Here is a 26470-nt window from a genome sequence, read left to right as displayed (position 1 = left end):
TTAAAGAACCTCATTATTCTCTAAATTGCCTGTTTAGAAGACGCTGGTGTGGTTCTCCAGCAGAACGTCTTGTTGAACGCACCCCAGCTTCAGTGATTAAACTGAGCATGCTTTCATTGTCTGTTTCTTGGTTTTGCTGAATGCTACTTAACGACTGAACGACTATTAAAAATATTTGACCTAAGAATTAGACGTTATCAGTTTGATGTTCCTGTAAGATCCAAGTCTTTAGAGCTCGGTGTGGGAAGATGTGAGGTAAAAGGAGAAGAGGAGGAGTCTGGGAGTTTGAGTCTAACGTGTAATTAGTGTTGTCAGCCTCATCGTGAAGACCCCACAGTTTGTTCTCTTTGCTGTGTGTTTGGAGGATGTGGGTTTTCACACAGAGACAATGAAGTGTGTCTGTCAGGCAGGAGGAGTGTGGAGGAGGAGGCTTCTCCGGCTGTCAGCTTCTCTTATTACAGTGAAACACACAATGGAACCGTCGGAGGAACTTTCTGCCTGAAGGGCGTCAAACTATTTATTTTTTATTTAGATCTTCACCAAATTGCACAGAATCATAAATACCAGTCCCAAAAATATGCCTTTTATTCATCATGATCCATGAATCCTTCTCCGAGAGATTAATGAAAACCTCACAATGTTAAAGACAGAAGACAAACTCCTGGATCCAGCTCTTTGTCCAGATGTGCACCAGCTTCTTTCTTAGTCCAGTCACTCAGTTTCATGGAAATCTGCTCAGTGACAAACTGGGATGAGAACATAACCAGCTTCTAGGAAACAGTCTCATCAGACAGATTAAAACAAAAAAAGAAAACAGACTAAAGACATGAACTCAAACGAGTTTAAACCATGAAAACCAGATTGCTCACATCATCTTTAAACGTTATGAAACAAGGACAGCTGAATAATACATTTTACATTATTCATAGAAATGTCACTATTCATATTAAGATGTAAAAGCTTAAATCTTAAATAAAGAAACTATAATATTGATTTAAAACATTATATTAAAGGTGTGTCACATTTTTTTAAATCAGTTAAAATTCAATCAACAGCATGAAACTATAACAAATAGATTTAGTCCTGTTGACTAAACACACAGCCTGGAGCTTAGGTGTCATATTACTAATAAGTGAGAAAGAAACGCCTTAGAAGTTTGAAGAATCAATCAACTTTAATTGTTACCCCTGAGTTTACCCCTGAGACTCCAGAAGTGTTTTGAGGACTCAAACACTTCACCACCCTCCATCCTGTGGTGAGGACATAATGAGTGACTGTACATGTTTGGGTGAATTATCCCTTTAATCTTGATTTAGTTTGTATTTATTCTTTACCTGCACTTCCCTCTCCTGTCCAGCACATGGAGACATCGAGCTGCAGATGAGCTCCCTCCCTCCCTCTCTCTCTGTAGAAGAAGAGCCGCAGCCTCTCAGCATCAGCACCAGACATCATCATCATCCTCCTCTTCCTCCTCCTCCTCCTCCTCCTCCTCTCTCCTCTCTCCTCTCTCCTCTCTCCACTGCGGATCCTCGGCCTGTTATCTCCCGGACCTCCTCCAGCGGCAGACCCCGGCTCGTCATGGACAACTCCGGCAAAGAGAAGGAGGCCATGCAGCTGATGGCTGAAGCCGACAAGAAGGTCAAAGCGTCCGGATCGTTCCTGGGAGGAATGTTCGGGTAAAGGACGCTGTCATTCTGTCTGTGTTTACCCGCCTCTGCCTCTCTCTGGTGGGGGAGGGATTCCTGCAGGGCCCGTCACTCGGCTCCGGCTTCTCTGCACCGACTAAAACACAGAAATCCTCATCATGTGTCTGCAGCATCCAGCGACGAGCTGCACGGTTCAAATGTTGCTTTGCTAGAATTTTTATATTTGTATTATATTTATTATATATGTGCGGTGACATTATGTCCTTCTGAAGATTGTTCTCAGGATCGTCATTCTGCCTGTGACCGATAAATCAGAATATATGGTTGCGTGTCGTGGCCTGTCACGCAACACAAAATGTAAACGTGGTGATGCGGGATCCTGCGGGATCCTGCGGGATGTGAGCGGGGCTGAGCTGCAGCGTGAGGCCGCGCCAGGGCTGCGGGGAGGCGGGCAGCGCAGCGCAGTCAGAGGCGGTGCGAAGAAAACAGTCACTGGTGATGCGGGGGCTGCGTGCGTGTGTGTGCGCGTGTGTGTGTGTGTGTGCGTGTGTGTGTGTGTGCGTGGGAGGGGGATGTTTGGAAACAAATTAGGATAGATAGATAGATATAAAATCTAAATCATTTATAAATGAATTTATAAACTCATACAAGAGTCTATTTAATGATATATTAAAGAAGCTGTGATGATTATATAACAAGCACACAGAAGTTACATCTATTACTTTGAACCTTAATTGATACTTGAGTAATGCTGACTAATGCTTCAAATCTCAGAACTTTAATATTATGAAATATGATCAGATGTAAAATCTTCTTCTTCCTCTCATGTCGTCTTTTCCCACATCTTGAAATCCTCATCATATAAACTTCCATGTTATAGATTATACACACGCACGTTTTCCATAAGCAGGGAATGTCCTCAAACCCAAAATGGGTCACATCTGTTTTTCACCACACGTTTTCACCACCATGTTTTTTTAATGAGCCTCCGCCTCAAGTTAAGTGATGAACTAAATTCATTCAGGGTCATTCAGTGGCTCGGTGGGTGTTGGTCTGTGATGTCATAGATACAAATTATGTTATTGTGTGTTACAGGGGGAACCATAAGGTGGAAGATGCTTGTGAAATGTACGCCAGAGCAGCCAACATGTTTAAGATGGCAAAGAACTGGAGTGGTAGGTGACACACACACACACACACACACACACACACACACACACACACACACACACACACACACACACACACACACACACACACACACACACACACACACACACACACACACACACACACTTATCAGAAAATAAATGATTCACCAGCTCACGGGGAATATTTTATGACCATGTTCAGCAGTCAGAGCTTTAGAAACACACAGTGACTTTAAAAACGAAGTGACACACCGACGGCTGCAGGAACCAGCGAGTGATCCAGCTGTGCCAATAATAGCTCACACTGAGCATCGCCTATCTGTGATCATGTTTCCAGATGTGTGTGTTGACAGGTTTCTGCTGTTGAATCGTGAAAAACAGTCACGATGTTCTGAGAGTGAAAAATAAAAAATCTGTGGTCAAAGGTAGATGTAGAGCAGCTAGAGACAGAATTTGGATTTGATTTGCATTTGTTAAAGCGTATGTGTGTGTGTCTGTGTGTGTCTGTGTGTGTGTAGCTGCAGGCAATGCGTTCTGTCAGGCCGCCCGGCTCCACATGCAGCTCCAGAACAAACTGGACTCTGCCACCAGCTTCGTCGATGCTGGCAACGCCTACAAGAAGGCCGATCCCCAGGGTGAGTGAGCACTGCAGGTAAAACAAATGTGTCGGACTTAAAAAGTTTATTTCCCTCTGAAATTTTATGGGGTAGACTTATTACACAGCATAAAATAGAAGTACACAAGTTAAAGTACAAGTATCTGAGTAAACAGTATGAACTTAGTGACTTTTCCCCACTGGACACAGAATAAATTGTGTGAGAGAATCTGAAAGTTGGCAAATCACCACAGTGGTGATTCCTGCCTCGTCATCTTTGGACGCATCGATCCATCAGATTATTGATGAGTCGTACCTCCAGTGTATTACTGACACACACACTGTGCACTCAGAAACGCTGAGTCCAGGTTTTTCTACTGTCTGAGTCAGTGCAGTTCTTTTTAATTCTCACACGAGGTGAAAGCTCCTCAGACAGAGTCGGGACCCAGAGGTGGTGTTTCTTTCAGGGATTAAACTGAGTCTCTGATTTGCTGGAGGAAAATTAACATGTGGGTTATGTTTCATCGGATCTGCTGCCTCCCCCGTGACGAGGTTAATGAAACTCTCACAGGGGAGAGCTGAGAGTGAAGACTTTTAATTTGACTCAGTGAACCCAGACGGCTTCAGCTCAGACGAGTTTTATTCTCAGTTTCAAACGTCTTATCTTCTGTTTCCAGAGGCCATCAACTGTTTAAACCAGGCCATCGACATCTACACCGACATGGTGAGTTCAGCCTCCAGCGTCCAGCTGCTGCCTCCGACCTCTGACCTCTGACTCTGCCATTCTCACCTTATCCCACGTGTGTGTGTGTGTGTGTGTGTGTGTGTGTGTGTGTGTGTGTGTGTGTGTGTGTGTGTGTGTGTGTGTGTGTGTTTTACAGGGTCGTTTCACCATCGCAGCCAAACATCACATCACTATAGCGGAGGTTTACGAATCTGAGCTGGTTGATATTGAAAAGGTAAAGTGAAGCTCAAAATATATATATTTTTTAAAACATCTTTTACTGTTTCACACTGTGCGTTACACTCTTGTGTGTGTGTGTGTGTGTTTTCAGGGCATTGCTCACTATGAGCAGGCAGCAGATTACTACAAGGGAGAAGAATCTAACAGGTAAATTGTGTTCATAATTAAAACACACACAATAGACACATGTTGTAAAACCACAACCACCGCAACCGGTTCTATTTTACAAGCGAGACACGGACAAAATGGCAGCGAACGTTGACTCAGCTGTTTATTCAGCAGTTTCCAAATTAAATTTATCTTCCAGATGATTCTGACTCTGTTGAATGACGCATTTTGTAAAGGAAATACAAGATTATTCCTCAAGAAGATGTGATCAGGAAACTATTAGAAACAGGAGAGAGTGATTTCAAGAGGCAAACAGGAGGATGAATGACTTAAAAGATAAGAAATAAGGTGCATATAAACACCTCTTTATTTTAAAGAGGTAAATGTGGTTAAGAAGTTTAAATCACAGCAACATTCAAAATAAAATCCAAAGAGGACAGTCTGATACCTGTGTTTAGATGATGTCACCATCACATCATCTAAAACTGATAAATACATTTGTACGTCACCTCGGCCTGGAAGAGGTAAATGTTTCGACGATAGAAACCAACTTGTTGAACCTTGTGTTTCTTTGTCTGTGTTTGTTTCAGCTCAGCCAACAAATGTCTCCTGAAGGTCGGACACTACAGGCTCAGCTGGAGCAGTACCCGAAAGCTATCGAAATCTACGAACAGGTAACAGCTGCAGCCCCCGTTAATATCACTCCTGTAATATTCAGTTATTGTATATATACTTATATTATACTTTGTGGTGTAGTTATAGTAATAACAATAATCATTATTGTATAAACTGTTATTTATAGTAGAGTTTATGTGAAGGCGTGGCTAGAACGTGCAAAACAATGACACACATTAAAACAACAATAAAATGTACACATGCACAAGCAGACACACACAGACACACACAGTTCTATAAAAAGATGCAGTTCAAACATGTAACATCTGCAGATATATGGTGCATCACCATAATTCAGTCGATCATTAACATAATTGTGGGTGTGTGTGTGTGTGTGTGTGTGTGTGTGTGTGTGTGTGTGTGTGTGTGTGTGTGTGTGTGTGTGTGTGTGTGTGTGTGTGTGTTTCAGGTTGCTATGAGCACCATGGACAATCCTTTGTTGAAGTACAACGCTAAAGAGTATTTCTTCAAGGCCTCGCTGTGTCACTTCATAGTGGACGAACTGAACGCCAAGGTAACACACACACACACACACACACACACACACACACACACACACACACACGCATTGATATGTTGTACTGTGATAAATGTACGTATCAGACCTGCATCCTAACGAGAACGTGGAGTTTATCTGTGACTGAGTCCTTGTGCTCTTGTGTGTTTCAGTTGGCCATTGAGAAATACGAGGAGATGTTTCCAGCTTTCTCAGACTCAAGAGAGCTCAAACTGTTAAAGGTACCTGTTGTTTCAGATCTGCTGTCATCATGTTCAATCTGTCTCTCAGGTCCAGGCTGAAAACACCTTTCTGAAAATCTACTGGATGGATCATTATGAAATTTAGCTTCACTGAGCTGCTCCACCTTATTTATCTGTTTCTCTTCATTTCTCACTTTCTAAACACAAACACGCTCAGTTCAAATCTCCACTTCAATATATACAGGGAAGGTTTTTGATTCATTGAAATCCTCATAAAACCTTTAATCACAAAAACAGGGCTTATTTTTATATAACTTCCAATTCTGCATGAATATTGTGTGAGGGATTATTTCTGCTACTGTATCATTAAAATATAATGTTTACTTTTATAATGCTTGATAAATTAGACAGTGATTTATATAAGGAAATAAGAAACATGCATGTTAAATAAAGAAACCTGAATACAAAACAGACACACACATGCATAACACACAAGTTTTAAAAGCTGAAAACTGATGATTAAAAGAAGTTGGGAAAAGGTTTTTAAAGAATTCCAAAACAGTCACTGTCTTTGTTGCCATGAAAAAAACATTTAAAAAATGTTTTTGAGTCAAACGTCATCGACCTTATCGAGGTCATCTGCTTCTTCTGAGAAAAAAAACTCTCTCACTCCTCTGTGTTGGTAGAAAATATTAATCTTTACATTCCGTTGCATCAGAAACTCCTAGAAGCCCACGAGGAGCAGAACTGCGAGGCGTTCACGGAGGCCGTCAAGGACTTCGACTCGGTGTCTCGTCTGGACCAGTGGCTGACCACGATGCTGCTCCGCATCAAAAAGACCATCCAGGGAGACGCCGGGGACCTGAAATAGACACATTTAAGGAGGGGTGAAGGAGGGAGGGAGGGAAGACAGACAGACAGAAGATTATGGCAAAGGGGGGGGTTGTTGATTAAAGAGAAGGAAGGGAGAAGTGTGGGTAAGGAAAGACGTGCAAGGAGAAGGAAAGATGAATATAAAGGTATAAAGGAGGGACGGTGTGACTGAGGGAGTTTACAGTTGTAGATATGAGTCTGCATGTGAGCATCACCTTTAAAACCACCTTGTTCCCCGTCCCCCTGCAGTATTGCTCTCGTAACACTGGACAGAAATGTACGTAAGAAAGAATGGTAAATTTAAAAAAAAGAGTGTGTGCGTGTGAGAGAGAAAGTATTTGTCGGCAAAGTGTGAGATTTATGGATATATATGTAATTGATAAAGGGATAATAATGTTATTTATGAGATAATTGATATTTATTGTCAATACTGAAAATATTGTTTATTGTATATTATGGTGCTCAGTGTTACGATTTGTCTTAATATGTTAGGTATTAGCCCCTCTGCTCTCCTCTTCTCTTCCCCTTTACTTGCTCTCCTCCTTGCTCCTCTTCTTCCTCCGTCTTCCCTCGTTCCTCTCCTCACCCCCTCGGCCCCATCAGATCAGTGATATCACCCATTCGTGGTTCTTTGTGTTGAGGCCGGCGGTTGGTCGGTGCGGTTCGCCACCAGCGCTGACGCCCCGTCACTGCCTTGTTTGTGCATGTCTGTTGTCATGTGGATTTTAGTGTTCTCCGTGTATCGTGCTGACGTGTGAAGAACATACATGTAGCCTGGTATCATTTGCGTGAACTCAGTAAATATGTACCTCAGATACCGAGTTGAAATTAAAAACACCATCGCTCCAGATGTCTGACTTTTATTTATTTTCAACATGGACACAGAACATCTTGGTTTAAAGGTTATTTTTAATTTGGTTTTGGGGACTTTTCAGTGACGTCAGTAATATTAGTTCTTCTCTTAGCTGATGTGCTGACTGGTTAATAAAAGTGACTATTTGCAAAGCTATAGTCACATCATGTCTGCACAAATGACTCCAATAAATCTCCATGAAATCAGTATTAATTTGAAATAAATCAACTAATTTAGCAACACTGACATACATAGTATATTTCATCATTTGCAGCTTTAAACATCTTGAAAATACAGATTTTAAGCTTATTGCCACTTAAATACACAATTCATTAATTGATCAAAACCTTGAATCGTCCCTGTAACTGAAGATTGATGAATGTAAACAACATGTGAAGCTTTAAGATCTTTGTCCACGAAGGACCTTTTCTTTTATTCCTTATAATAACTGATAGGTGCACATGTATTGTTTTGTTTGGGGGTCTTTATTAATACACAGGTCAAATAAATTTGCGACAGCAGCTGAAGTCCTTTGACTCGACCCTCATGTTAAACTGCTCATCACTGATTTATTCATGTGGTTCACCAAGAAGAGTGCAAGTATATTCCACAACCTCAAGAGGACGCTATTGTCAATGAGGGTTAAATGTGAGTGAATATTGTTGTCATGATATAAACAAGATACAGAAGATGTTTTAATCATAATACTTAAGAAATTAACAAACATTAAAAAGCTATAAACTCAACTTAGTGTCTCGAAAGCATCCGTCAGTCGTGTCTTTACTCTGCAGATATTAACTCTGTGTGCACAACTTATTCAAAGATGATTAAATATTCAATATTTTGGGACAACAATCCACTCATAGATTCAGGTGTTGTGAGGAAATGTGTTCCCCCCTCGGATCTATGTTTACCCTGGTTAGGTTCCTCCATGTCTGAGTACGTTGTTTGTTTGTTATCAGAAAGTTAACTGGTTGATTTTAAACCAGTTCAATTTAAAATATTTATTTTTAATTCAACTAATTGGTTTTTTACCAGTTCGCTAAATTCAAACGACGGCACTCAACGACGCGGGGACGAATCTCGCCGTAACACCCGCAGTATATTACCCACAACGCACCTCGGCGGACTGACTTCTTGCGACACGGGTTTCCGGCGGAAGTCGCCTGTGCACGTCCGTTGCTCCCTCGCGCTTGTCTTGATGCCGTCAGTTGTTTAGTTGTTGTTTTGTTGTCGTGAAACAGTTTCTCACCGGATTCTTCGCGCGGAGGAACGAGAGCAGAACCAGCCGCCACCATGCCGCGCATCATGATCAAAGGAGGAGTGTGGCGCAACACCGAGGTACGGAGCTCGCACGGCTAGCTGCGTTAGCTCCCAGGGGCTAACCCGGCACTGTAAACCGACGGGTCGCAGCTAGCATGAGGCTAGCTGCTAAGGCTAGCATCGTTTGGGCTCCACGGTGGCGCTGCTAACTTCTTTAGTTCGGTGGACACGAGAACACGACTGAGCCAGAAATGTGTGATTGTGTCAAAACTGGATTTTAAATCGAACTCGGGGCCACTAGAGAATCTCCTGTTTCCTCCACGTTAGAAACAAACACATCTGAAGTCCGACATCATCTGTGGTTCGGCAAGAAAGGGACTCGACCCTAGAACCATGAGTTTATAACATGAGATCAACTTCAGTGATCACACACACACACTCACTTGTTACTGCAACAGACAGGAGAACACGTGGAAATATAAAACAGGCTATTGAGTTAAATAGAAATACATCATATGCAACATATATATATATAATATATAATATGCATCATTCACTACAGACAGAATCTATTTGTAGAGAAACATACTTTAAAGTGCAGGACAGAAGAATTGCATGAGGATATTTACAGTGTTTGTGTAAAATGAGATATTGAAATAATCCATAACTCATATGCATATGTAGACTGTTGTAAGTATGTAGGCAGGTATCGTCTACAATATGAATACGAGTTCCAAAATGTGATGTATCATGAGCAAATGTGTCATTTCAAATTCTAAGGCCTTATTGTAAAAGTTAACAATGCAGTTATTGTGTTGTCTGTCTGTCCTGATGCCACAAGTTATTCTGTCTGACTAATATATACAAGAAGTAAATTACAATAATCTTTGCCCTCAGAGGTTGATACATGTGAAGGGTTGGATCAGAAGATTGTACTCATGACTTTATGCATGTTGTGTGTGTTTCTCGTTATTAAAATTTGACAATCTTTTCCAGGATGAGATCCTCAAGGCGGCGGTGATGAAATATGGGAAAAACCAGTGGTCTCGTATCGCTTCCCTGCTTCACCGCAAGTCTGCCAAACAGTGTAAAGCCAGATGGTGAGTCCGAAACAGAGACGTGTGTTTGCTTTGCACACAAGATCAATGAGATGACTTGATCACAATGAGGGTGATTCACCTTGGATGTGTGTGTCTGCAGGTACGAGTGGTTGGACCCCAGCATTAAGAAAACAGAATGGTCCAGAGAAGAGGAGGAGAAACTGCTTCATTTGGCAAAACTGATGCCGACTCAGTGGAGGACCATCGCTCCCATCATAGGACGCACTGCTGCCCAGTGTCTGGAGCACTATGAATACCTGCTGTACGTTTCTACACGACCTGACACACATTTATACAAATGCTTAACATTAACAGTTATACTTAAAGTTAACATGATGTATTTCACACAGACACTTTGCAATTTGCTAAGCAGTGTGCAGAGCAGTTTGACGTCTTGTTCAGTAGCAAAGTTGCAAATGCAGTTGACAATTTATTTTTTATTGTGTGATCGTGTTTAGAGACAAGGCAGCACAAAGGGACAATGAGGAGGAAGTGGGAGACGACCCCAGGAAGTTAAAACCAGGGGAGATCGACCCGAACCCTGAAACCAAACCTGCCAGACCTGACCCCGTGGATATGGACGAAGGTACAGTAACTTTTCATGTTGTCACAGACGGTGATGAAGAGACTGAGCTTTCAAGATGGCTCCGTTTAAACGTTATTCAATCACTGAGACAGACTTAACACTCATGTCTATAGAATTAAATCAATTGTGTATGCTTGTGTTTGTTTGTCTGTAGATGAGTTGGAGATGCTGTCAGAGGCCAGAGCTCGACTCGCCAACACCCAAGGCAAGAAAGCCAAGAGGAAGGCCAGAGAGAAACAGCTGGAAGAAGCCAGGTCAGACTGAGTCCATTCGCTTTTGTTTGTTTGAAAATACTTTCTTGGCTTTTCTTAGTTTCTACTAACCTGTGGTAAAAGTGATCTCAATTAACTGTTTACTTCACATCCTGCTGCAGGCGGTTGGCTGCTCTGCAGAAGCGCAGAGAGCTGAGAGCAGCAGGAATCGACATTCAGAAGAAGAGGAAGAAGAAGAGAGGTGTGGACTACAATGCTGAAGTCCCCTTTGAAAAGAAACCTGCACCGGTAGCCAGAGCTTAATATTATTACTATATTATATCATTTAATATTTCTAATTGTTGTTGTTTTGTAATTGAACTTATTAACTTATTGTGACTTTTGATTTGAAGGGTTTCTATGATACTAGCATGGAGGAGTACAACGCTCTGGAGCCAAACTTCAAACGACTCAGACAACAGCACTTGGACGGAGAACTACGCAAGTCAGTATCATGATTCTCTGTGTTTTATACACACACAATTACAAACGCTGCACATCATTACTTTAAATGTATGAACTTCATTCATAAACCATGTTTGTTTGTAGTGATCGTGAGGAAAGAGACCGGAAGAAAGACAAAGCGAAGATTAAGAAGAAGAAGGAAAGCGATCTGCCGTCTGCCATCCTTCAAACCAGCGGAGTGGCCGAGTTCACCAAGAAACGCTCCAAGCTGGTTTTACCTGCACCACAGGTAACAGCCCTGGGAACTTTACCCTCTCAGACACGTGGAGATGCTTCAAACTTGTCCTGTCAAAGTACACAGTGATTTATATCTAACTTGTTTTCATAGATCAGTGATGCTGAGTTGGAGGAGGTGGTGAAGTTGGGTGTCGCCAGTGAGGTCGCCCGTCAGGCTGCGGAGGAGAGTGAAAGCGGAAACTCTGCCTCGTCCACCCTCCTGTCAGAGTACAGTCTCGCCAATAACATGTCACAGGGACTGCGTACCCCGCGCACCCCTACTGTCCAGGACAGGATACTACAGGTAACGAAGATTCGCACAACACCTGCACAGTATCCACACGCACACACGCACTAAATGTGTGAGCAGGGAGGTTTCAGTTTTATATTTTGTTATTCACTCCATAATAAGGTATTTTTATGGCAACCTGTCACTGATTTATTCAATCTTTATTAAAAGAAAGACAAGTGTATTTACAATGCAAAACCAAAATGTTAGGTATATAATTTTAAGTCTTTGTCTCAAATGTGTCTTTTTGTTTTCCTTACAAATATTAGCAAGGGTAGAAATCTTGTGTCCTGTCAAATCTTCATCGTGCACAGTTTCCATACACAGCTTTTGATATCGATCTCCTTTCTCTGTTCCTCTGTTTGTTTGCAGGAAGCCCAGAACCTGATGGCTCTGACCAACATCGACACTCCTCTGAAGGGAGGCCTCAACACGCCGCTGCACGAGAGCGACTTCAGTGGAGTGACGCCTCAGCGGCAGCAGAATCAGACGCCCAACACCGTTCTCAGTACACCATTCAGGTGAACGTTGCTCTTATACAGCACCGCGCATGAAGATGATCAACCAGCCGATTCAGTACATGTTGACGTTCATGGACTTGTCCTCTCGAACAGATCTCCCGCACCAGGTCAGGGCTCAGAGAGCATGACCCCTCAAGCCGGAGGAGTGATGACTCCACGTGGGATCGTGACCCCGGGTTCGACCCCTGCTCGTACGCCTCTGAGAGACAACCTGAATATTAACAGCGAGGAGAATCTGGCTGACCCTGCATTCGCTAAACACATGGTAAACTCATTACACACATGTAATACTGTAAATACACAACACACATTTACTCGTTAATATATATGGTTTGTTTTCTGATGCCAGACAGTTTGTTTGATATGAACTACAAACTAACTGTTGTCGTTCTCCTCCACACACAGCTAAGGGAAAGCCTGCAGCAGCTGAGGCAGGGCCTGATCTCACTTCCTCTTCCCAAGAACGACTTTGAGATCGTTCTTCCAGAAAACGCAGAGAAAGAACTTGAAGAGACGGAGACGGAGAGCGGCTACATAGAGGACTCGGCGGACATCGAGTACCGCAAACAGGTAAACAAGCACAGGAGTGGTTTTGGGGGGGATAATATGAAGTGTATCGCTATGACATCAAATTTATGCTCCTGTAGTTTAAATAAAGTTTGCAACGCGACAGTTTACCGTTGGTGTTCTTGTGTGTGTCAGGCTGTGCGGGATGCAGAGAGAGAGAAGGAGCTGAAGCTGCGACACACTTCTGTTCAGAGGAGTCTCCCCAGACCCACTGAGGTAACACACACACACACACACACACACACACACACACACACACACACACACACACACACACACACACACACACACACACACACACACACACACACACACACACACACACACACACTTCCTGAAGGTTTCATCAAGCTGACAATTTAACACCCGTGACCTTTTGACAAAATAAGGACACTTTGTGTTTCAGTGTATTTTTATGTGATTGAATATAACAAGAGACTAAATATAGTGAGTGTCATGACTGCTCTTATGTAAAAGCCACCTTTGTTGTGATTGTTTTCATGGTTTAATAATTCTGGGTGGTTGTATTTAAACTGTGAGACCTTTGATTAGCTTCAGAATTAAGATGTCACCACTCGTCTCCGCAGGTGAACGAGTCCGTCCTCCGTCCCGCCTCCATTGAGCCGCTCTCCGACCTCCAGTTGGCTGAGGAGATGATCAAACAGGAAATGATCACCATGCTGCACCACGACTGCCTGCACCACCCGTCGACCAACGCAGCCAACCAGCTGCAGCGCGGCAAACCCAGAGGCCCCACGTCCACGTCCAACAACGCGTCGCACATCGCTTACCTGGAAACACACTCCTACAAGCCAATCAGCACCGAGGATATGGACCAGGTAACGCACATGCAATCATGTCCCTGCATCTGTATGAATCTGCGTGTCTGTAGATGTCTGTACTTTAGAGGTGCTTGTTAATGACACTGTGAATCTGTGTGGTCTGTTAACAAACAGGCTAAAGTGATACTGGCTGCAGAAATGGAGGTGGTGAAGATGGGAATGGGCCACGGTGACCTCAGCATGGAGGCCTACAGCCAGGTGTGGGAGGAGTGCTACGGACAGGTGAGACTGAATCCAAACCGTTGCTCTTTCACTGCAACCTCGTAGACACGTGGACTAAAGATAAATTACCTTCCTCCTCGTGTCATCAGCCTTTTATTCATGTGTCTCCCTCTTCCTGCAGGTGTTATATCTCCCTGGTCAGAACAGATACACCAGAGCTAACCTGGCATCAAAGAAAGACCGAATTGAAAGCTTTGAGAAGAAACTAGAGGTGAGGAACCACACAGAGTTCATTGTTCATCTGTTAAAACTCCAACCAGTGTCACTCCAGGAGCAGAACACAGCCCAAAACCTGTATCAGATCCTACAGAGGAGCTAGAAACACTAAAGTCTGTGTGTCCGTCTCCTTCCAGATGAACCGTGGTCACATGACAGCAGAGGCCAGGAGAGCGGCGAAGCTGGAGAAGAAACTCAAGATCCTGCTGGGAGGGTTTCAGTCCCGAGCGCTGGGGCTCCTGAAGCAGCACAATGAACTCTGGGAACAGGTACTGAACGACGCAGCAGTAGGAGACTCTCATACAAACACAAATAAATAATTTCATTTTTCAATTATGCTTCTTTCAGCAAAAAGAGTCAATAATTATTTAAAATGATCAGTTCCCTTTGCAGACTTTTAAGATATTGTGGTGACTTTTATACTGTGATTAAAATTACCCATGTGGTGTCCACTAGGTGGAGCAAGCAGCTACAGAGCTCCAGACCTTCACTCAGCTGAAGAAACAAGAGGACACTGCCATCCCCAGGAGAAAAGAGGTAACACACCACAGAACGAGTGTAGTACTCAGTCGCTCTTTACTTTTACATGTCATTTGGCGGACGCTTTTATCCAAAGCGTGTATTCAACATCTATGAGATACTGAAGCCATTTAGGGGTTCAGTATCTTGCCCAAGGACACTTCGGCATGCAGATGGGGAAGACTGAGGATTGAACCGCCGACCTTCTCGTTGGAGGACGAACACTCTACCCCCTCAGTCACAGCCGCTCTCATCTCCAACATCGTTTACTCCAATCAAATGAATAGTTTGGCCTAAAAAGTTGCAGAATTCTAATCAATTAGTTATCGATGAATCATTTAAGACCTTTTAAACAAATACATGACAGCGGCTGAAAAATCTGGAATTCCTCCGTTCAGTGACCATTTTACACCTATGAGCTCCTGTATTTCTGCATTATGCACAGATTTACAGTATGTTAGTTTACACAGCTACAGATGTTTAAAAATGCTGAAATAAAATGCAGGAGTGTTAAACCAATCATCGGCGCTGTAGGCCCCACCCCACAGCCTTCTGCCCCCACCCCCCCGAGCAGGGACTTTTTGTGCTGATGGAAAAAAAAATCCCCTGACACTTAAATTAGACCCTGATCCCTGCGGTGGAAACGCATGAAGGTTCCCAGTTCCTGGAGCAAATTCCTGCGGTGAAAAACTTCTCTCATATCTAAACGACCTCGAGCATCTTGATCTGCACCACGTCGCGTAAAAACGTTTTCCTCTCGGCTCATAACGGACAAAAGATCTGTAGCTTGGTCTTGGCTGATTTCATTCAAACCATTGATGATCATTAGACACATCAGAAGATTAAAATGTGTGTGAACTCACACAAAATCTAATTAACACACATGTCAGGATGATGCTGTCAGATTGTCTTTTGGTGCAATATTGTGTTTTGTAGCGTGACCAGGGACTGATCTATATCTCACTGTGTTTCAGGCTCTGCGGGAGGACGTGGAGCGGCAGATGGAGAGAGAGAGGGAGCTGCAGCAGAGATATGGAGAGTTGCTGATGGACAGAGAGTCGCTGGTCAACAGTGCTCAAAAGTACTGAGCATCACACAAACACACACACACATACATTCATACAAACTACACACATTCAAATACTGATGTCAAAGTGACAGCAGCTGTGAGAAACACAAACAAGTTGTCACTCAACGAGTCGTCATCGTAATTAACTCATGTCATTTTCAAATGATTCAAAGATAATGGCAGTTCCACATATTAGCCCCGCCTACATGTGCCCATGTTGCTATGATGTCACAAGCTGAGTTCTGAGCATGCTCAGTGGTCTGTTGTGTTTCTGTATTAGTGACCAATAAAGTTTCTTTTCAACAATGACGAGCCTGCAGTATGTTTTTCAATCTGGGGAATTTTAACAAAGAGCTGATACATTTCTAAACGGGTTGACTGGAAACTCTTTATTAAAGCAATGGAACAAAAACAATCTGTACAAGTAGAAGCAGGAACGTGTGTGATGATGATCCTCAGCAGGCGAGGAACGCCATCCCATTCCTCCTGTAGGAACTCTGAAGGAAAGATGGATTCGTGTTAAAATAGTTTCATACACAGATCTGATGTTCTGTTCTTTCTCATTTAGTTACTGGTTGTTGGAATAATTCAGCTCAACATTCAGTTGAAGTAAATGGGAAGACTAATGTGGGTAACGTTTGAAAGAGGAACTATTTTGGGTACAAATAGTTGCTTGGAGGTCACTCGACAGAACAAAGACTTTTCTAATTTAAGTCCTGAAGGTTTCTAGCCGGGAGCAGGTGGTGCTCATTGGTATTAACGTTCCACCGCTTGAGACTGTTAGAGTGAAAGTTAGCTTTGGAATATTCCAACTTCATATCATTTTCATATTCAGCTAAACTTTGGACAGAATGAGGACAGTTGGTTTGATCCCATCAAAGTCAGTACAGATAAGAATGACAGCTGCCAATAACACTTAACATGCACACGAGTATTAATATAGAAAGTTGTGTATGTACAATCATTTTGAGGATCTGTGTGTACATACTATGTGTCTGTAGTTGTATCTTCTTATAGCCTCTCGGATGTGACAGGGCTGGATGGCTCCACAAGGAGGCTCCACTGTAACTGGACAGCTCTGAAACACACAATCCTGGATTCATTAAATAACACAAGGGAAAGTACATCAAGTATTTAAGTGATGATCATCATCCGACAGCCTGAAAAACACATGACAGGGAAAGAAAGTCCTCAAGTCAAACCTGAACACAACCAGCACTACACAGACAAAACCACGGGAGCCAGCTCACGCACCTTTTTGCGTTTCCTTTGTCTCGCTCGGCCGTCCACACTGCCGTTCCCCTGTGGGAGGGGTTTTGATGAGTGGGAGGAGCCGGGAGTGGAGGGTGGAGTGGCCTCAGGTGAGTCTGGATCCTTTTTGACCTGCTGGAGAAACAGACGTCAATTAAAACGTCACTGTTGGTTCGAAACAGACGTTACATGGTGCAGCAGAGTGTGTGTCTGTGTGTGTGTACCTCAGTGTGTGTGGTGTAGTGAATGTAACTGGAAGAGATCACATGACTGATGGGATTCGTCTTCGTTGCCATTTCCTGTTTTACCAGCAGAGACAAATCCACGATCTGAAGGAAACCAAACAAGAGAAGTTTTTAAGCAGCTGGTTTAACGCAGACATGAAAGACGACATGAATGAACATGTTACCTGGGCAACCGTCTCATAGGCCAGGTATGACACGATCTCCATGGCGATGTTGTTCGGCTTCAGCTCCAAACTGCTGCAGTCGAGCCAGTCCCGAAACTTTGAGGCCTTCTTGGCTGTGATCAGGTTTACACACAGACACGAGCAGGACATCAGGATTAGCTCAGGGTGGTTTAAACTCTGTTAGTGCGTCAGACGTTATAAGAACCATAAAGTACGATGTTCCTCGTACTGATCTATGAATCGGACATTTCAAAATGCAAGAAGCTCGGTGCTGCAACTAGGAGTCAGTGGACATTCGTTTAAATCTCACCGAAGCTGAGCTGTCGACTCTCACAGAAGTCTGAGTACTGAGTCTGGTCCATCAATCGAGTCTGACGCTCCAAACGCTGAAGATACAAAGACACAACACACACACTGTTAATAATAATCTGTTGTGACCAGCATCATTTATTAAGAAGATATTAAATGTATTTTGTGTGGACATGGATGATTCCTTTGACCTTTGATTCAAATTCTTATCAAGTCATCCATGAGTTCAAGTGAATGTGTAAAAAATCCCTCAAGCTGATCTTAAATATTACGTTCAAGAAAAAAACATGAACCTACTTTGTGAGGTCACCTTGACCTTTGACCTCCCCAATCTAAACGAAGGCCAACAGCTGATCAGTTCATGTTTGAGTCCAACTGAACGTTTTGCAGTTGCCGTCATGAAAACTCTTTAATTCACTGATTTCACAAGTTAAAAATCAATTTGTCCTGGACATAAAAAACCATGAAGAACAAAGTGAACTGAAAACATGAAGAGAGCCTCTGACCTCCATCCTCTCCTGTTTGACAGGGTCCACTTCTTGTCTCTCGGCCAATGACAGCAGTTCACCGGTCTGATCCATCCACACCAGAAAGTCCTGGGCCAATCGCTGCCTCCGCTGGTTGCCACCAGCAACGCCGCCTGCGGCTCCTCCCTTATCTCCAAACACAGCAGATGAATAAAACCACTGTCACCACAGCCTTCGATTGTGTAAATGTTTGAGTGTCACACAATCTTGGTTCTTGTGTAAATAAAGTCAGAAAATGTAACAGGAACAATGTTTAAGAGATGAAAAGCTAAGAAAATGAGTTGTTGGAAAACGATTGTCCCAACAAACAGAATGAAAACTGTTGTTAAATCATCTTTTTAGTGTCTCTGCAGGTAAATGTAGAGTATGAGTGAGAGAGTATGAACCTGTTTCCTGCTGCGGGTCGTCGTCCTCTAGAGCTTTGAGCAGTTTGGATTTATAATCTCTGAACTGAAGGTATTTCAGTAACCTCGCCACCTTCTTCTGTGAGAGAGACAGAAAGGACGAGCAGGAACAGAAGGGGAATACATTTGAGTTATAAACCAAAGAGGTTCCAGATATTTTAAATTCCATCACAACATGAAGTTTTGTGAATGTATTTGACTTTGTGTTGTTAGTTGTTTGTGTACCTTGTCTCTCCTCATCAGGAACAGGATGTCCTCCGCAGAAATGACCCTCGACCCTCGATGAGACGCCCCCTCGCTGGCCTGATGCAGCTGGTGAAAGAACCAATCACATCATTTCATTGACTAAATAAATATATTAAAAACTTATAACAACCCCAATGACGGTCTAGATTTTGATCTTTCAGTTGATACAACATCACATGTTTAGATCGTGCAGATTCATATACTATAATATTTAAAGTTTCAATTATTTAGGAGTTAGGAGTTCAGCACTTTGATCAACTGTGGTTGTTTTAAACTTGCTTTTTACATAAACTTTGACTTGACTTAAAAAATGTGTCAAGTAAATATTATAAGCATTTTTCAAATTATTATTATAATTATGACCACCATCGTGTCTGCGTACGTTACCATGGTAACGAGCTGTGTGTGAACGATGTCCTCCACCAGCGCGGCGGTGTCGTGCAGAGGCCTGCGAGCGTCTCCCAGAGCGAACCTGCACAACACACACACAATGTCCAAATATTAAGAACAAGAAATCTATTGTGTTTGGTTAAAATACAACAGTTTATTTCTTATATTTGTATTGTTTCAGCTTTACTTTATTCCTGATACACACCAGTATATGATCAGTTTGTAATAAATTAACATAGCATCTCAAAACAGGAGAACATCTACTTTTAAACTGATTAATGGAACTTAATTAAAGCCAATGTTGAAAACTCTAATGCGTTATATCTCAGGCAAGACACAAAAGCACACAAACACACACACACAGAAACACACACGGACACACACTGAGGTCGACCGGCCACACACACTTAAACCACAATTTGGTCAAACCCCAATTTGCATCCAGAGAAGCCACTTCCATGATGACGACCTAACCTAAAGCCACATCCTGAAGCTCTTTCCTTCTCTCATTCCGTCTCTTTCTCTCCGTCTCCCCCATTCTCTGTCGGTCCCATACACACACCTGACAACCCCCTCATCGGAAGCAGCGGATTGGCTGTCGGTCCCACAGGTGAGACTGGCTTCGGTTTGGGGTTGTGGGAAGGTCGGCTTTAGGCTGAGTGTCGGTTTTAGGTTTTGGGGTTTAGTTTGGTTTCAGCCTCTCTGACCACCGACATCACCTCTCTGCAGCCCACACACAACACAAGGTGAGTACCCCAAAGCACGCACAGACACACACACACACAGATTTGTCGATACGTCACAGCATTCACGCAGCCTCTATCTAAATGTAACTAATTTCCTCGAGTAAACAGTTGTTTGCCTGTGCAGATAAAAATGAACAAATCTGTTACAAATACACATTTCATTAATATTTCAAAATGTTCTGCAGCTGCCTTTGAAGAGGATTCGTGACTAATCCTCCCCCCCTCTGATGAAAATGTTTGAAGACGACTCCGTGCAAACTGATTTCCTGTTATTACCGTTCAGTATTTTTAATTTCTCCTATTGCAAAGAGGAGCTGACGTTTTAGTTTCATGACTGATTATTATTATTACTTTCTGAATAAATCGATCCACTATTGGATTTGGAAAAATGTCTTCGAGAGGTGGAAAACGTTGACCACTGCCTCCAACCATCAGTCCAGATCAAACAGACCAAACAGATACTGGGAGACAAAGAAACGCCCAAAATCCACTTAACTGAGGAACTGGAATAATATAATACGAGTTCATCTCTGCGTGAAAAGATCATGACTGATTAATAGATTATCATCAAATAGATGCAGAGTAATTCTCTGTTGAACGACTCAAATGAAATTTTAAAAATGTGGTAATTAATTTAATGTTAATTGCCTTTTTGCGACAGAGTCCTTTTATCTGTTGTTAAAGCATTTGTACAAACTTTAATGCTGATTTTATTGAACATATGTTTTATTAATTAGGCGTCAATCTCAAAATGTTGATTGATGTTTGCAATTTGCCGTTAAACCCCCCCCCCCCGTGGTGCAATGTTTTCACTTTTGTTCTTTTTATTTTCTTATGTTTTAAACACAGAAGACATGATTCGTACTTAAGCTAATATTTTGCAGAGTAAAGAGGCTTTTACCATTATCCTTATTGTGGTTTTAGTCAAAACACGTCACCCGGTCTCTTTATTGTGGCTCTTCTGTCGTTTGTTCAACAGGTTTCTATGGCTTCAAACAGTCTGTTCAGCAGCAGCAGCCCCATTCTCTACTGGGGTGAGTTTCCCTGTCTGTGTGTGTGTGTCTGCGTGTGTGTCTGCGTGTGTGTGTGTCTGCGTGTGTGTCTGTGTGTGTCTCACATCATGCTCTGTAGTTCTGGGATGAAGCTGGTCCTGGAAGATGGACGGTCTTTGGAGCTGGAGGCCATGGGACTGCTCATAACCACTCGCACCTGATGATGGGAACAAAACTAAATTAAACTAATTAAGCTGCGTTTACTGTTTCACTTCAACATCACATGTTAATAAGTAATAATCTTCATTTCCAGACAGAATCAATAGATATTAATCAATAAAATGGAGTTAATTGTTTCTGTGTACAGATGGTGACACAAGATCATTAGAGCTGAGATCAGAGGCTGAAATAACAAGAGAGCAGGACACACAACACACACACACATATACAGACATACAAACACACACACAGAAACAAAGACAGACACACACACACTCATATACAGACATACAAACACACACAGAAACAAAGACAGACACACACACACATACACACACACAGACAGACATATACAGACATACACACACACACAGACACAGAAACAAAGAATGACAAACACACACACACAGACATATACAGACATGCACACAGACACACGCTGCGCCAACAGAAACAGACACACACACACATACCAGAATCAGAATCAGAATTCTATTATTGCCAAGTATATTTACACATACAGGAAATTGCCTTGGTGTGGTTGGTGCATTTTGACATAAAAACAATACATACATACATACATACATACACACATACTACACAAACAAACACATACACACCCACACATAAATACAACACACACAGAAACAAAGACAGACACACACACACAGACATATACAGACATGCACACACAGACACACCCACACATACATACACACACATACATACACAAACAAACACACAAGTACACACCGACACACACACATACATACATAAACACAACACACACACCCCCACACATAAACATAAACACAACACACACACACACACACACACACACACAGGTGGTGTGACCGCAGTAACTTCCGCTCCGGTAGTGACATGTGAATGAAAATATTCAAACACTGCGGTGAATAACACACAAAGAAGAAGAGAGGAGGAAGAGGAGGAGGAGGAGGAGGATGAGGAAGATGAAGAGGAGGAAGATGAAGAGGAGACAGACGCAGAGAAATAGTTTAAATAAATCGAACTCACCCTCGTCACTGAAAAACAACCGTCGCTACTTTTCACGTTTTGTTCGATTTCCCGCGCGATTTGATGACGTAGTTTAAACCCAGACCCGCGGCCTTGTGGGGTTTGTAGTTTTCTTTACTTTTCTGCTCGAACCAGCTTTTCTGCCGTTTTTAACTAAATTCTTCAGGTTTTATTTGGATGTAAAATCTAAAACAGAAGAGAAATGACGGTTGATTATTTTCTCCTGGAGCTTCTCCACCATTTGTTTAAATATTCATGTTTGAATCACAGTTTAACCAGTTTAGTAACTTTAAAGACCAATAACCATGTTTTCAGTTTTCAGTTTTCAAATTTAACATATTTCGCAGATGACATTAATGCTCGGCCCAGTCTTTTTACACTGGACCTTATTATTCAGATTCAATTCTTATTTAATATAATGGATATTTCTGGGATTTTGTCTGTATACGTCTTTGTCTATATGTTTAAGATAAAGTTTAAATAAATGTAGTGAATGTAGATGAATCCTTAAATTAATTCTCTTTATATAGAAGATTTCACTCACTATCACAGACTGATGTTGTTCAGAGGAAACAAAGAAATAAAGGTATAAAAATATTCCCTTGTGTTTTTGACCTCCATCAGATCCAGTGGTGAAGCGTCGGCCGTCACCATCGCCCACCAGCCTCCACCTGGACGACCAGGAGGTGCGGTTCCTCCAGCAGCACAGCACAGCGCCCCCTAGGGGCCTGGTACAGACTGACAGCCCTAACTTCCTCTGCAGCGGCGTGCCACAGCACTGGCGGTGTAACAAGACTCTGCCGAGAACCTTCACTGTAATCAATCACTCGTGTCCATCCATCCATCTGGCCAACAAATCTCTTTCGCTTAAAGGACTAACCCAAAAGCTTCTCCATCCTCCAGGTGGTTGCCCTGGGCAACGACGTGCCAGATGGTGTGGTTGTCACGGTGATGGCCGGCAACAACGACAACACCAGCGCTGAGCTACGCAACGCCACGGCGACCATGAAGCAAGGCTGTGCCCAATTCAACGACCTCCGCTTCATAGGCCGCAGTGGGAGAGGTAGACGAGACAGATGCTGTACATCAGTTGTTTGACGATTAAACTGTAACTAATATTTGTTGTTTACTTTAAATCGACGTCAAAGCCTTTATATTTTTTGTGTTTTTCTTTCCAGGTAAGAGTTTCAACCTCTCTATCAACGTGCTGACGTGGCCCCCTCAGATCGCCACCCTGCACAAAGCCATCAAGGTCACTGTGGATGGGCCTCGACTGCCGAGACGTGAGTTCACACCAGAGGTCGTGTTGTTTTCTTTCCAAGCTTTCAGCCGGACTCATGCTCTTCTTCTCTCTCAGGACAGAGACAGAAGGAGGTGAGGTCCGGGGCGTTCAGGTCTTCTCACAGCAGCACAGCTCCATCAGGTACGAGAGGAAGATATGATCCATAAGTGAAGATAGATGTTAAACACTGGATTTATTTAACAAACCACATCAGTATTAACTTTCACTTACAGGATTCAAAACTGTGTATAAATGTCCACAGTGCTTTCAAACTTTATGCTGAATAGAAGATGTATTTCTTCTGGTAAAGTATTTATAAAGCACCTTTCAAAACACAGTTATAAGGTGCTTTACAAGTTAAAAATAAAGAATTGAAAGAAAACCAAAAAATACATTTTGAAGATCACACACCATTAAGGACAAATGTAACGATAAAAATGTTACAGATGAGAAAAGAGTGAAGACTAAATAGAATAAAACATTTTAAAATAAAATATTTGGTAAGATAAGAGCATACAATGTAAAATAACACAACAAAATATATAATTGAAAACAAAAATACACACTCATTTTTCTGTATTAGGATTTATTATCCTCTGTCAGGTTTATTTATATAACAAGTTAAAAACAACCACCACTGACCAGAGTGCAGAAAAGGTTTAAACAAATAAAAGAATTTAAAATAAACAGAGAATTAATATAAAGTTTCCTTCTCCCAGCTGACTGCAGATCCTTCTCCTCCGCTCTGTGGACCAATGAGCCGTCGTTCTTGGGCCATGTGACCTCTCTGACCTCCTCCTTCAACCCAACTCCCAGAATGCACCACCTCCCTGGCCTCCACTTCTCCAGCCAGCCTCCTCCGTACAGCTCCTACCTGTCCTCTGCTCCTCTTCCTCCTCCTCCTCCTCCTCCTCCCCCTCAGCTCAGCCACAGTGGTGCGTTCCAGCCTGGAGGGTTCTGCTACGGGCCCAACCATCCGCTGCCAAGCGCGGGGGAGGACAGGAACGTGGTCGCAGCACTGACCAATTACATCGAAGGGGCGTGTCTTTCAATTAGAGGCGATGAGCCTGTGTGGAGACCTTATTGATGATTGGACGTGTCATTTTGACCAATCAATCAATAATCAATCAAGTTTTGGGAAGTTTTACTTTGTCGTCATCACCCAACTGATAAATTAAATTGTTTTCTGACTTGTTTGTAACTTCTGCGAACTGCAGTGATTATGAAGTTCTCCTGTACTGAACCATATATTTATTTATTTATTGTTGTTGTATATAAATCTTATTAAACAATAAACAAACAATCTAATTAAAAGTTACTTTTCTGTTAAAGTAATGAGAAAATCAAGGTGATTAAGGTTTAAGAACAGTAATGAGTAATTCGATTACTTTTCCCTGTCGTCCCTTCTTCTCCTGCTCCTTCCTCAACTCCTTCCTCTACCTCACGCTCTCCTGAAATAAACATGTCACAAGTAAAAACACATGAGCGTGTGTGTTGATGTGCCAATTTCCACGAGCGCACACACACACACACACACACACACACACACACACACACACACACACACACACACACACACACATCCAGTCAAGTTCTTTTCACATTTCAAGGATATTTAAAGCAAAGTCAATGCACTTGACCATCATATTAAATCTCTTTCACATTGTCATTTAGTTTTACTGCATGTAGACTTATTTTAGACATTTAAATTTGAACATACAACAAAAGTTTGCAAAAAGTCTGAAAACTAGAATCTACCACACAATGTTCCAAGAGTCTCTGTTTGTGTTTGAGGAATTTGCGTTGGGCTGTGGATCTGATGTCATGTGACTTCAACACACTGGTTTATTCTCAATTCCTGTAAAGATGCTTTACAGCTGATATATAATGTGTCCTGTGGGAATTTACCAGCTCATGTGATTTATAAATAAGTTCACAAATATTCAACCTTCACTGTCGGGCTCAAAAGACATCTGACCTGAAAGTGGCTTCACAGGAGGTCACAGGTTTCTACATCTCTCAGCCAATCACAAGACACACGACTGACAGCACAAGATGACACGACAACGTGATGACACGACAACGTGATGACACGACAACGTGATGACACGACAACGTGATGACACGACAACGTGATGACAGCGTGAGATCTCTTTATGCCTCAGTTCTTAAACTGAGTGATTGAAAACAAGGGTCACAGACTGAGAATGAAAATGTTGTGTTTTGGATTTGAATTCAGTCGTAATTTGCAGAATTTACTGCATCGCACATCTGTCTTTGCTGTTTTCTTTGCACACACACATAGTATAGGAGTGTGTGTGTGTGTGTGTGTGTGTGTGTGTGTGTGTTTGTGTACTGGCACAGAGTGATTCCTGTAAGATCCACTATCATTGCCACACAGCAGTGCTCTGACTCACTGTACACACTGATGGCAAGTTTCTAGTTTATTATACTTCGAAATATTGTTTACATTATGTTTTGCGCATTATCATTGAGAATAAAATGGTTTCCTTTATAATTTGGTTGTTTTAAAATCTGATAAAACCCACAGCACAAAGTATCATGATAAAATATAAACAAATATAAATATATAAACAACATGTGAAAGTGAAACTTACAATTAAGTGTAAAATTAGACTTTAATGAAAATGACTCCCTGAGGCAGAGTCTGAAAACCATGACACTTTAATAGTATATGAAGAAACTCCCATAGCTCCATGATGAGTTATTCCAGATATGTAACACATGAAATCGTCAAACATTGTCAACGAGGCTTTTTTCAGCTGCGTTGAACAGAAACTCATCACTGCATTATTAGATAATAACAATAACACCATTACTGGCATTTGCCAACCTTATAATCATTAATAGAACATATATATATATATATATGTATTGTTTATTGTTTGAATTTCATCTTACCAAAATCCATCTATTACATACAAGTCAGTAAGAGACATAAATATTTTA

The 26470-nt window shown here is 42.1% G+C and overlaps 4 protein-coding genes across 5 annotated transcripts; 3 read left to right on the top strand and 1 right to left on the bottom strand.

Annotated features, from left to right (window-relative positions):
* Positions 1–1423: 1423 nt before the first annotated feature.
* On the top strand, positions 1424–6927 carry napba (N-ethylmaleimide-sensitive factor attachment protein, beta a). The gene is given in 11 exon segments (XM_035171781.2): positions 1424–1676; positions 2742–2821; positions 3316–3432; positions 4070–4116; positions 4274–4351; positions 4448–4503; positions 5055–5089; positions 5092–5138; positions 5549–5653; positions 5809–5877; positions 6557–6927. Coding segments are annotated over 11 exon segments (885 nt in total). The 5' UTR covers positions 1424–1578; the 3' UTR covers positions 6710–6927.
* A 1776-nt stretch (positions 6928–8703) lies between these two features.
* Positions 8704–15999, top strand: cdc5l (CDC5 cell division cycle 5-like (S. pombe)). Its single transcript, XM_035173003.2, has 19 exons — positions 8704–8905; positions 9824–9927; positions 10028–10189; positions 10386–10513; positions 10668–10767; positions 10887–11013; positions 11118–11209; positions 11314–11458; positions 11558–11749; positions 12107–12255; positions 12349–12520; positions 12661–12825; positions 12958–13038; positions 13410–13661; positions 13779–13886; positions 14008–14097; positions 14240–14371; positions 14559–14639; positions 15596–15999. The coding sequence occupies exons 1-19, from the start codon at positions 8861–8863 to the stop codon at positions 15707–15709; spliced, it is 2439 nt and encodes an 812-aa protein (XP_035028894.1). The 5' UTR covers positions 8704–8860; the 3' UTR covers positions 15710–15999.
* Positions 16000–16064: 65 nt separating this feature from the next.
* supt3h (SPT3 homolog, SAGA and STAGA complex component) lies at positions 16065–22334 on the bottom strand. Of its 2 annotated transcripts, none has more exons than XM_035173004.2 (12): positions 22219–22334; positions 21090–21181; positions 19224–19308; positions 18816–18902; positions 18573–18669; positions 18166–18317; positions 17661–17736; positions 17351–17463; positions 17166–17270; positions 16945–17076; positions 16679–16768; positions 16065–16187 (listed from the first exon to the last, which is right to left on the bottom strand). In XM_035173004.2, the coding sequence occupies exons 2-12, from the start codon at positions 21167–21169 to the stop codon at positions 16146–16148; spliced, it is 1059 nt and encodes a 352-aa protein (XP_035028895.1). In that variant the 5' UTR covers positions 21170–21181; positions 22219–22334; the 3' UTR covers positions 16065–16145. The 2 variants fall into 2 exon arrangements, with proteins under 2 accessions (XP_035028895.1, XP_035028896.1); XM_035173005.2 differs by having other exon boundaries at positions 16945–17073.
* Positions 22335–22473: 139 nt separating this feature from the next.
* Positions 22474–24656, top strand: runx2a (RUNX family transcription factor 2a). The gene is made up of 6 exons (XM_047342404.1): positions 22474–22501; positions 22843–23033; positions 23122–23281; positions 23397–23501; positions 23576–23641; positions 24220–24656. The coding sequence occupies exons 1-6, from the start codon at positions 22474–22476 to the stop codon at positions 24585–24587; spliced, it is 918 nt and encodes a 305-aa protein (XP_047198360.1). The 3' UTR covers positions 24588–24656.
* The last annotated feature ends 1814 nt before the right edge of the window (positions 24657–26470 follow it).

Source organism: Hippoglossus stenolepis, chromosome 12 (genome assembly GCF_022539355.2).
Source record: "Hippoglossus stenolepis isolate QCI-W04-F060 chromosome 12, HSTE1.2, whole genome shotgun sequence".
Classification (NCBI taxonomy): domain Eukaryota; kingdom Metazoa; phylum Chordata; class Actinopteri; order Pleuronectiformes; family Pleuronectidae; genus Hippoglossus; species Hippoglossus stenolepis.
This window is presented reverse-complemented; position numbering and strand designations above follow the sequence as displayed.